At 41.6% G+C, this 12,772-nt stretch overlaps 1 protein-coding gene across 6 annotated transcripts in view; it reads left to right on the plus strand.

Moving 5' to 3' along the window:
- The window catches only part of shtn1 (shootin 1), a 177,509-nt gene that overhangs the window by 116,319 nt on the left and 48,418 nt on the right, over nt 1–12,772 (plus strand). For 3 of the 6 annotated variants that reach the window (XR_012051258.1, XM_061964012.1, XM_072916435.1), the window contains exons 14-15: nt 963–1,063; nt 11,657–11,707. Coding sequence is in view for 5 of the 6 variants with exons in the window: in XM_061964012.1 (XP_061819996.1) it covers nt 963–1,063; nt 11,657–11,707 (152 nt within the window). In the remaining variant the exon portion in view is untranslated. Of the gene's footprint in view, nt 1–962; nt 1,064–10,412; nt 10,798–11,656; nt 11,825–12,772 lie in introns of those variants that run through there. The other 3 variants (XM_061964049.1, XM_061964087.1, XM_061964068.2) reach the window with 2 other exon arrangements.

A 12,772-nucleotide genomic window follows, 5' to 3' on the forward strand; every position in this document is an offset into this window, starting at 1 on the left:
CAGAGCAGCACAAACACCACTGATTTGTAGAGCACACTCCAGGCCTGAAGGGGCAACAGTGAGAGCTGAGGGCTGAACATCTCCACCTGCTTCCAACAGATTGGTTTGATTGAGTTCACCTGTTCACCTGCTCAGAGCACATGCTCAAAATGTTTGAGCTTCAGTCAGTCACCCCTTTGACATGCTGCTAAGAAGAAGGAAGACAGCTCCTGTTTGGACTCAGAAGACGCAACTGGTTATCAACTGTCAAGTTCTCTGGAGGTTTTCTCCAGATTCTCTGAACCTTTTGATGATGTTACGGACGGTAGATGGTGAAATCCTTAAATTCTTTGCAATAGCTGGTTAAGAAATGTTGTTCATAAAAGTTGTTCACAAAGTGGTGACCCTCGCCCCATCCTTTTTTGTGAATGACTGAGCATTTCATGAAAGCTGCTTTTATACCCAATCATGGCACCCACCTGTTCCCAATTAGCCTATTCACCTGTGGGATGTTCCAAAGAAGTGTTTGATGAGCATTCGTCGACTTTCTCAGTCTTTTTTGCCACTTGTGCCAGCTTTTTTGAAACATGTTGCAGGCATCAAATTCCAAATTAGGTAATATTTGCAAAAAATAACAAAGTTTTCCAGTTCGAACGTTAAGTATCTTGTCTTTGCAGTCTACGTTATTGAATATAGGTTGAAAAGGATTAGTAAATCATTGTATTCTGTTTTTATTTACGATTTACACAACGTGCCAACTTCACTGGTTTTACATCCTGACATTCCAAAACAGTAAGTGGACTTAGAAATTAAGAGTGCTGGAAAGGAAATGGAAACAAAACATAGGAAACAACAAAACAAGTCATGAAACAAGACAAGACATGGACAAATCAAAGTCCAATCCAACACAAGTTGTGTTGGATTGCTGATAAAGCATCACAAGGGACTGATTATGTTGTGGATTGTGTTTGTGTGTCCGACAGAAGTAGACGTCAGGCAGCAAGCAGTGCAGAAAATGATGGACAGGATCAAGAACGGGGTTCAGCTTCGGCCTGTCAGGCAGAGACCTCACAGCAAGAAACAGGTGACTTATAAAAACATAAAATCGATATTCAAGTGTTTCTCCTGTGGGAAAAAGGTTTGGCAATCAGACACTGCTTTAATGAGATGTGACAGGGTCCCATGATCCGTGAAGAAGCTCATGTAAAATGTTCATGAATGACAGGACGCTTCATATCACCTTTTACTGCAACCTTTTCTCAGCCATTGCCATCACTGATAAGAATATAATGGAACATAGCCATAGATATTCTCAGTGTACCCTGTGGCTAGTCTTGTCAACAATTATACTGGTTTTGATCCCATGTCCGTGTTGTGTCAGGAAGCTATGTTTTGATGAAGTTTAAATGTTTATTTTGCACACATTTTTGAACAATTTCTTGCCCATTAAATTGAATTCAAGTTTAATTAAAAAAGTTTAAAAACAGTTTCACATACCGCATTTATCAGACTATGCGGCGCACTTAAATTTTTTTCATTTTCTCAAAAAATGACAGTGCGCCTAATAAACGTAATAATTCTGGTTGTGCTTACTGACCTCGAACCAATTTTATTTGGTACATAGTCTACTGGTGTGTCCAGTAGAGATACATGTGGACTGCCGGTTGATGCCTATTCTATAAATGATGCAAGCAAGTACCAAAACTTTGATGTTTCATTGAGAATATAGAACATCACATAGAGCGCTCAGAAATCGGTTTTCAGTACGACTTTGTAGCTCAAAGCTGCACCCCTTGATGGATTGTAAGAGCATTACGACTTTCGTAGTCAAACGTACTGTGCTTTAACATACGGGTATAATTCTGGTGTGTATAAGAACCCCAAAATGACATTATTGGGATCTGCATAAGTCCTGGGAATTTGCACGCGTCCGTCATTGTAGTCTGCACCATATTCAATAAGCTCCTTCTTTTTCTCTATCTGCTTGTTTTGGGGCATTCATCTTCCGTTGTTGCCATTTCTGTATAGTATAGTACTGTATAGTTCCAACTTAGTCTGTGAGTTGACTCGCTATCAAAGTGGTAAAAACTAAAACAAAAGATGAGGGGGAGAAGATGCTGTCAAAGAGGAGCCACGTAAATAAGACCGCCCACAAAACAGCGCATCCTGAAGAGACAGTCAGAAAGTGACTTAAAGATGGTCTGTAAAACATAATCCATGCAACATTTTGATCAAATAACTAACATTACATGTTTTGAGACCACAAGAAAGTGTTTTAAATCTAGAAAAAAAAAATCATAATATGTCCCCTTTAATGCGCCTTATAGTCGGTGCGTCTTGTGTATGAAAATAGAACCCTGGTTAATCGACGGTGTGTCTTATAATCCTAATGGTCCGAAAAATACGGTAAATAAAAAAGTGTAAAAAATGTTGTAATGGGGAGGCCTCCAAATAAATTCTGTTTAGGACCCCAATTTATCTAATAGGTATGTCAAATTTCAGAAAATGACAAGTGAGATTTCAGTGGCATGATGCGTTAGAAAAAAATGTGGCCTTTTCAACACCGATTTGGCCGTTTTAAGCTTGATTGATTCTCTTTGAGAATTGATACACACCATAATAATATAATAGAGAGTAATCCCTCGTGTTTACAGTTTATTGGTTTCAGAAGTAGGATTTTTTTTTTTTTTAATAAATGGAATATTTTCATAGTTGCAGCATGAAAATGTTTAATACAGTCTAAATACATTTTTTAAACATATTTAGAGCCATGTAGACATGAAATGGCAACTTTTGCAACGTGGAAATACCTTATCACATCTTGGATAATTCCTCTAAGTTAGAACTGAGCTTCCATGTGCTAAAACCACAGGCGTAAGTTGTTCTGCAAAAGCTTGGTCAACTCAATCATCGCCTGAGGGATGGCGCTAACATTAGCTGTGTCGTTTGCATCTTGGCTAACCTTGTTCCCTCTGTTGTCGTTGGTAAATGGTAAATGGGTTATACTTGTTTAGCGCTTTTCTACCTTTTTAAGGAACTCAAAGCGCTTTGACACTATTTCCACATTCTCCCATTCACACACACACACATTCACACACTGATGGCGTGGTTGGGTATCGCTCACCAATGTGGAGATGTGTTATTGATGATGCAAAAGTCAACACTTTTACTCTTCAATTAAAGGGACTGTTTGCAACATTTACGCAAATGCCTAAAGGGCGCTGACTTTCTAAAGTATTTTAAGCTTAAATATTCCCTCTTATTACAGCTTTTATTATGTAATGATGTAAACTACGCCCACATGTAAAATACACACGCACATTAGCTTTGTGTGTTGTTAGATAATGATAGCAATTTGGCTAGCTAACGTCAGCCATCATCAAATTTATATTATATCATAACAAACAGCATAAGCAAATTGTTAGTTGCATCTCTTGGACTGCTTTTGTATGTGTGCACGCAAGTGTACGCGTGTACAAGACAGCGTTGATTGATAAGCCGGAATGCAAATCTAATTTGTTGGACCTAAAAACAATGTTTATTCAAGATAATTAGTAATTGTGAAAAATATAGACAAATATATATATTCAATGTTGTGAGTCCCAGGGACCCACAAGTGGTGATTCGATTGGGTCCCTCAGAAATTCAAAAGGTCTCAAATTAAAATGTTATTTTTCCTACATTTTCTTTCACCTCTCCCTGTTTACCCAGGAAAACCGGCATCTTGTCAGAAGACGCTGTCTGAGCATAACAAAATAGCGACCACAATTCGAAGTATTTTTTATCACCACCGTTGCAGTATTTAAAAAAATATATTTTTACTGAAACGAAATCAGTGGTGACTAGCTGATAGCTGACTAACATGATAGTGGCCAAGCCTCACGCTTTGAGCGCAATAGTTACCCAATTCAACCCATTCTGTCACCACATGCCACACTTTACATTTCTCATGCTTATATTTCCCCATTTCATATTCTATATACTTTTTTTCATAATAATAAACTTTTTTCCTCGCGACTTGCCGTAGTCCGAGTAATTCTGATTGACTGACTGGAAGAAGCAATCCCAGACCGATCCATAAGTTATTGTGCCTAAATCTAGCTAAACACGGAAGGCACCACGCAATTTAATAATCTAATAAGAAGCAACATAACACGGGTCTTGGCGTTTCTATCTTTCACACACACAGTGTGTCACCTTGGCAACTTTCTCGTTAAAACTTGTGTCCTTCTCACTCCTCCTAGTGACTTTCTTTCTCCAAAGCGACTTGCGGCAAATTTAGGGATGTTTTGGGATGTTTTGGAGACATGAAAGCGCGCACTACTCTAATGTCCTCAACTTAAATCAACGTTAAAACCAAATCGGTGTTGAAAAGGCTAAATTTTTTCGAACACATCATGCCACTAAAGTCTCAAGTGTCATTTTCTGAAATTTGGCAGCCCTGTGTATACAGGTGAATAATGTATGTGGTGAGCAGATGCATGAGGGTTAAAACAGTGATCGTCTGATCTGCTGACAACAAGGTTTATTTTGCTAGTTGATAGTGCTGCAATTAACAAATGTTTTTATAGTTGACTTGTCATATACTCTTCAAGATTAGTCGACAACTCGGATAATCGGATTATTCCGTATTAAGTGGGTCTAATGTAGCCATAGCTTGAAATATTTTTACACCTGTGCTAACAATAAAATCTCATTCAGAAATATTTATCCACACTGTGCTGTTACAAAAATTAAATAAATCATTTTTAAGCAAGGACAGGAAAAGCGCTGCTAAAAACAAAAAAATATTTTTTTTCCACAAAAACAAATCAATCTAGCTTCTTAAAGAATTAGACATATTTTGTGATGATGATAGATGTTTTTAGAAAGATGGACACAGTTTTATAGACAAGTTTAGCTGGCGGACTTTGACCAAATAATAGTTAAATCTATTTCTCACACAACTTAGTCTCTCTGTTTAAAATGTTCCTACATCTCATCCCCTACTGCCTTTTAAAGCAAGATCCACTTTGCAAATCATGCAAGTTATTTGTGTCTTTGGCGTGTTTAGTTATCACATTTTTCCCTGTTTCTCCGCAGTTACCAGTCGCGCTGACACATGTATCTTTGTGTATGTCCGAAAAACACAAGTGATGACGTCGCAGACTGTTAGCAAATTAATTTGTCCTTGACACATTTTATTTAAGAATTTTGTCATTAACTTCAACAAAGATGGCGCTGCTCCGTTCGGCTGCCTCTCCACGCTCTCGTCACAAGATTTGCGTATTTTGGTTAATTTGTGTAGTTTTTTTTGTTTGTTTTACTTCGACCAACGGCACAACAATTGTTTACGACCGACAGACTCTTTTGGACATGAATTCAAAAAACAACTCACCAACTTCAACGAAGCTCGGACCTCTTGAAGGAACTGCGGGCAGAATTGAGAGTCCATCTTAATGCCGGTAACAACAACAAAGGACAATGGTGGACACACCATCGATACTGTGGCAGCCAAGGGGGAATAAGGAACCGCGTGAGAAGACGTGCGAGTCGTACGCCTCTCCCTTCTATCCTGCTCTCCAACGTCCAGTCAATTGAGAACAAGCTGGACGACATCAGGGCGAGGATTAAGATCCAGCGGGACATCAGGGACTGTAACGTCCTGTGTTTCACAGAGACCTGGCTCACATCGGAGGTTCCAGACCACGCCATCAGCCTGGAGCCCTTCTCCGTGTACCGGAGCGACAGGAACGAGTCGCCAGGGAAATCGAGAGGCAGAGGCGTGTGTTATATGGTGAATAAACACTGGTGTGGACCGAGCAGTGTGGAGAAGATAGGGGAACACTGCTCACCGGACCTGAAGTTTCTCATCATCAAATGCCGCCCGTTCTACCTACCAAGGGAGCTAACATCAGTTATACTCATCGGCGTATACATTCCACCCCAGGCCAACATTGAGACCGCGCTTTCGGAGCTCTACGACCAGGTAAATAAACTCCAGACAGCTCATGTTGATGCCGCTATTGTGGTTGCTGGGGACTTTAATAAGGCGAAACTTGAAGCGGTATTACCAACGTTAATACGTGACCTGTCCTACCCGAGGCGATAATATACTAGACCACTGCTACTCGCAGTTCAAATGCGGCTTTAAGTCAGTCTTTATCAGCCTTCGGTAAATCAGATCACTCCGCCATCTTATTCGTACCCGTGTATAAACAAAGTTTGAAGCGCGCCCCCGTGGTGACGCGAGAAGTCAAGCGTTGGTCTGTGAACTCAGAGAGCGCGCTTCAGGACGCGCTAGATTGTACAGACTGGAGCGTGTTCCGCGAGGGCACAGGCAACATTGACAAATATACAGACACTGTGCTGGACTTCGTGGTAAACTGGTCGAGGAAATAGTCCCCACATACACAACGGGTTTTTCCAAATCAGAAGCCCTGGGTTGATAGATCGGTCCGAGAGGCTTTGAAAGCGCGCACCTCAATCTACAGCAGAGGGCGTGCGACCGGCGACATGCACGCGTACAAGGCAGCGTGCTATGACGTCAGGCGTGTAGTGAAGCAGGCAAAGGGAAGATACAGAGACAAAATGGAGTTTCAATTTCAGCAGGCTGACTCCAGAGCTGTATGGCAAGGACTCCGAACCATGACAGACTACAAAGGCAGCCCCTCCATGGTGAATGCTGATGTCTCCCTGGCAAATAAGCTAAATACCTTTTATGCACGGTTTGAGGCTGCAAAATCAAACAGCAGCCTTCATGGCGCCGCAAAAGAGGGTATGGCCACTGGCAATGGAGACTCAGCATTCAGAATAACAGAACATGACGTGAAGAGAACCTTTAAGAGGGTGAATACCAGGAAAGCCACAGGGCCAGACGGCTTCCCCGGTTGCGTCCTAAAAGTCTGTGCTGACCAACTGGCACCGGTATTCACAGACATATTCAATCTGTCCCTTGAACAGTCCGTCAACCCCACCTGTCTGAAAAAATCCACCATTGTCCCTGTTCCAAAGAAATCTTCCCCTGCCTGCCTCAACGACTACCGCCCCGTAGCCCTCACCCCCATAGCCACGAAGTGCTTTGAGAAGCTAATCAAAGACCACATATGCTCCTCCCTCCCCCCCACTATAGACCCCCTGCAATTTGCATACCGCCCCAACAGGTCAACCGACGATGCAATCGCACACGTATTGCATACCGCCACGACACACCTGGACAAAAGGCAGGGGAACTATGTGAGAATGCTGTTCGTAGACTACAGTTCAGCATTCAACACCGTAGTCCCATCCAAACTCGTCATCAAGCTCAAGGACCTGGGCTTGAACTCAACCCTCTGTCAGTGGGTCCTGGATTTCCTGACAGGCAGACCACAAGTGGTGAGAGCAGGGAACTGCACCTCATCACCCATCATCCTCAACACCGGTGCCCCCCAGGGCTGTGTTCTGAGCCCCCTCCTCTATTCACTCTACACACATGACTGTGTGGCTAAAAACACCACCAAATCCATTGTAAAATTTGCTGACGACACAGCTGTGGTGGGCCTGATCTCCGGTAACGATGAGACTGCCTACCTGCTGAGTGAAGAACCTGGCACTATAATGTCAGGAGAACCACCTCGCCCTAAACGTCAGCAAGACCAAGAAGATCATAGTGGATTTTAGGAGACGGGGGGCAAGGAACTACAGTCCACTCAGCATAGACGGGACGCCGATCGAGAGAGTGACCAACTTCAAATACCTTGGAGTGACAATATCAGAATACCTGTCCTGGACCACACACATAGACAACGTGGTGAAAAGGCACGACAGCGTCTCTACTTCCTCAGGGGACTCAGGAAGTTCAAGCTAAACCACAAGATCCTCAGAAGCTTCTTCCCATGCACAACAGAGAGTGTCATGACTAGAAACATCACCTCCTGGTTTGGGAGTAGCACCGCACACGACTGCAACAGACTGCAGAGAGTGGCCAGATCAGCTGAGCGCACCATCGGAGGTGTGCTCCCAACCATCTGCAATATATACACCAGGCGGTGTAGATCCAAGGCCTAGAGCAGTGATCCTCAACAGGCGGATCGCGGTCCATGTCCGGACCCAGCGACGTGTCCGTCCGGACCCAGCACGAATTATAGTAAAAAAAAAAAAAAATGTTTTTTTTATTATTATAATTATAATTATTATAAAAAAAATATAATAATTGTATTTATCTGTGAGTTATCGCTAGCGCAAGTCAACGTTCTTTGTTGTTTTTAGTCAAATATCTCCACGTTTCGTTTACACTTCTCGTGTCTCACTCACTCCGTCTCTCTCTCTCTCTCTCTCTCTCTCTCTCAGAGAGAGACGGAGTGAGAGCGAGAGAACGCCACTCTGATTGGCTAATTCCGGGGTATGGGTTGTCATCTCTTTCACAACGACGCGCTGATAGGCTGTTACCGCCTGGGTCATGTGCACAGTGCATGGAACCTTTCGCTGCAGGCACACAGTTGTCTCGTATCGCTACTTCGCTAACTGTTCACTTGTCAGTCACTGAATGTGAATCAAATCACAATGGCATGCTCCAAGTTGGCTCAGGCTGGTAAAAGAAAGGTGGACAGGGAAAACCGACGTTTCAAGGAAGAATGGACAGAGCAATATGTTTTCATCCTACCTACTGCAAGTACCAGACCAATGTGTCTACTATGCAACACTACTGTTGCTCTGGTGAAAAGTGAAAATCTGAAACGTCACTATCTGAAAGAGCACCGCGAATTTGAAGAGACATTTCCTCATGATTCAGAGCTAAGAAAAAAAGAAATCACGAGGCTGAAAAAGCCATATGAAACATCAAGCAAGATTTTTGTTAAATCTATGACACAACAACAAATAGCAACAGAGCAGTAACGTGCGGTGAGGTTGATGGCTGGTGAGGCACTGACTTCAACACAGTCAGATTTACAAACATATGAACCCTAAAGAGTATCTTATTCACCATTTGATTGGCAGCAGTTAACGGGTTATGTTTAAAAGCTCATACCAGCATTCTTCCCTGCTTGGCACTCAGCATCAAGGGTTGGAATTGGGGGTTAAATCACCAAAAATGATTCCCGGGCGCAGCGCCGCTGCTGCCCACTGCTCCCCACTGCTCCCCTCACCTCCCAGGGGGTGATCAAGGGATGGGTCAAATGCAGAGGACAAATTTTTTCAAAGTTCTTATTTATTTTTGTTTCAAAGAAAATATTTCATGTATTTTATTGGATATTTATTTTATTTTTGTTAATTTTAAGAAAATGTTAAACTACCTACCTCCTGCTATTATATAAGCTTGACCGATAATAAACGGACCCAGCCTGTTTCCAAAAAACATTTGTGGACCTTCAAGATTTGTACTTGAGGACCCCTGGCCTAGAGGATAGTGAGGGACTCTAGCCACCCAAGCAACTGCCTCTTCTCACTGCTGCAGTCAGGCAAGCGCTACCGGAGTCTCATGGCCAGCACGGAGAGACTCAGGAGGAGCTTCTATCCCCAAGCCATTAGACTGCTCAACTGCACCGCTGATTAACACTTATCACAATTGCACAAAACCGCACACACAAGAATCACTTTACTTACCACTGTAATTACCGGACTACAATACTCTTCATTCAATGACTGTAAATATTGTTTTTCATTGTAAATTATGTAAAAACAAGAGTATAAAGAAGTCATACTGTTCCATTACCTCTGTTCATACTACTGTTAGAATAATTACGTATGTATATAACGTATGTATATATTATCATCATAACTTTATGCTTAAGGGCCATACTATAAAGTATTGTCAATTTGTGCAGAGCTAGCAATCCGAAAGATTGCAAGCCTCTTTATCAGTGTTGTGTCCAGACTCGGCCTGCTGGCTGCCAAGGCCGAACATTTGGTTCCAAGACCAGACAAAGCAGAGACTGGGCGATTGCACCAAGTGTCAACATATTTGCATTTTTGTATAACCATATATTGTGTCTTACTGGAGTTGTCGAGATTACCCCCCTTCCCTCAGTCACCTGATGTAATAGGGCCATTTCCTAATAAATAGAGGAGGCACGTGGGCTTTTTTTTAGAACGTAGTTTGGATCTGTAACTAGAGTACAGCCCAAAACACGTGTCTCCTCATGAGCTAAATTGAACTCTGTCTCTGATTGATTCCTTGCTTCTTGTCTGAGTAATAGATGTCATCAGTGTTTGCACCTGACAACTACTGTCACTACTCAACTGCCAAAAGAACTGTAGACACCTTAATATTTATTACTTCCTATACTGTATATACTGTGTATACTGTATATACTGTTATACTATTTGACATTGCACTGGTACTGTATGTGACTACTGTACTTTTACTTGTACTGATACTTCTACCATAACTACTGGGTTCTTATTGTGCAACTTATTGTCTTGTAATTAATGTATATCAGAGCTATTCAAATTGTTGTATTTTTTGTATTTAGTTTATTAGATTCAGCAACTAGTGTTTGGATCCCATTCATCCATCCATTTTCTACCGCTTATTCCCTTTGGGGTCGCGGGGGCGCTGGAGCCTATCTCAGCTACAATCGGGCGGAAGGCGTGGTACACCCTGGACAAGTCGCCACCTCATCGCAGTGTTTGGATCCCACTGTACGCAATATCTGAAGAGCATGGAAAAAAGCATTTCACTGTGGTGTACTCTGCATGTGACGAATAAAACTCTTGAACCTTGAACCTTGAAATGGTTGCATTCTACTAGTTACTGTGATTTTAAACAAAAGTTGTAGATAAAAGTTTAACGTTTTCAATCGAAAAATGAGGTGCGTCCCTAAAAAGCAAGGAGAGTAAGTTTACTGCATCCTGTTTGGCTGGATATACCTGCTGCTAAATAACAATAATCAATAATCCGGCTTCTACTTTGTGGACAAATGAATGCAGGTTGAATTATCAATTACCAATGCAACATTTTTGCACACTTTTTTTTTTTATGTAAACGACTACTACTTCCTGACTACGGAAACACACCTACGGTGGGACAAACTGAAATGTGTGCAAATGGTACTCAGAAATGTAAGAACACGTATAACAACTGAACAGCATAGTTATATTTTAACAGCTCACTAACATTTAAATGTTACATTAAAAAAATAGGTTGTATTAACATTTACAGTCGTCTTTGTCATTAATCTGAATGTGTCAGTTTTGTCTTTTGTTGAGTCCAAGTTTATACTGTAAGTATTGTGCTAATTACACACCGGAAGTTTAAATGTAACATGCATCTTAGTTGTAGTTTTCATTAACAAATTTGGAGGTGTTGAAATTGCCATTTAAAATCACTAATGCTAATCAGTAGCATGTACTGTATATGGCATACCCAAAATAAATTAGCATTAAGCCAGTGCATTTTGAACAGTTAAGTTTTACTTTTGAGTGATTTTAATCAGGAATGCTTGCTTTTTTGGCATGGAAAATTACAACATTACTTAAAGACAGTCCGCTACGAACACGACAAGTGTTTAAGCTGGTGTTTAGTCTACCGTTTAATATGGTACCATTTCATTTTATGTGAATCTGTACCTGGCAGTACCGACGGGATTTGGTTGGTACCTAAAAATTTACAGAAATTGGTACACATTTCTGTCATCTTTTGAAAATGATACAATTTGAATTTGTTGTCATTATTAACCTTGTTTTTGTCACATTTGTCATATTTCCTTCTTGCCAGATGAACAAGATGCCCTCGAACTCTGCTTTTCAGGAACTTAAAGCGATCATGGTAATCATGGAATTTTTTGTATTAGAATATGTTTGAATGAATAACAGTACGGCATAATCACAGTGTGTTTCTTCTTGGGTAAAGTAATGGAGCACAATTTAAACTTGAATTATTTTTTTTTATGAAATGAGAGATGCAAACTGCCGGTAGCCATCCATCCATCCATCCATTTTCTACTGCTTATTCCCTTCGGGGTCGCGGGGGGCGCTGGAGCTTATCTCAGCTACAATAGGGCGGAAGGCGGGGTACACCCTAGACAAGTCCCCACCTCATCGCAGGGCCAACACAGATAGACAGACAACATTCACACTCACATTTACACACTAGGGCCCATTTAGTGTTGCCAATCAACCTATCCCCAGGTGCATGTTTTTGGAGGTGGGAGGAGGCTGGAGTACCCGGAGGGAACCTACGCAGTCACGGGGAGAACATGCAAACTCCACACAGAAAGATCCCGAGACCGGGATTGAACTCACGACTACTCAGGACCTTCGTATTGTGAGGCAGACGCACTAACCCCTGTTCCACCGTTCTGCCCTGCCGGTAGCCAATTCTACAAAAATAAAATCATCTAAATTATGTAAACAATCATTTTAAAAAGTTAGCATTTTAACAAATATGCAGACAGGAACAACAGTAAGAGTTTAAAGAGTGTCAATGATAACTGTATTTGTGGTAGGGTTGTCCCGATACCAATATTTTGGTACTTTACCAACATGTATTTGATACTATTCTAAATAAAGGGGACCACAAAAAAATTGTAATATTGGCTTTATTTTAACCAAAAAATTTACAGTGCAGTAAACATATGTTTCTTTTTGCAATCGAAGAACAATTTTGGCCTTAAATAAAATAGTGAACACTAGACAACTTGTTTTTTAGTAGTAAGGCTCCTACGACAAACAAAGGCATCAGCATCACATCAGCCACCCCCCTGCACCAGACCCAGCAGCCAGGGGCGCCCACACCACAAACAAACGGCAGCAAGCACCACTCAATCACATCAAAGCGATCGAAAAAAACTGACCGGCAACCACACGCCAACAGGATCACAGCCAGCCAGCG

Source organism: Nerophis lumbriciformis, linkage group LG02, assembly GCF_033978685.3.
Source record: "Nerophis lumbriciformis linkage group LG02, RoL_Nlum_v2.1, whole genome shotgun sequence".
Lineage (NCBI taxonomy): Eukaryota > Metazoa > Chordata > Actinopteri > Syngnathiformes > Syngnathidae > Nerophis > Nerophis lumbriciformis.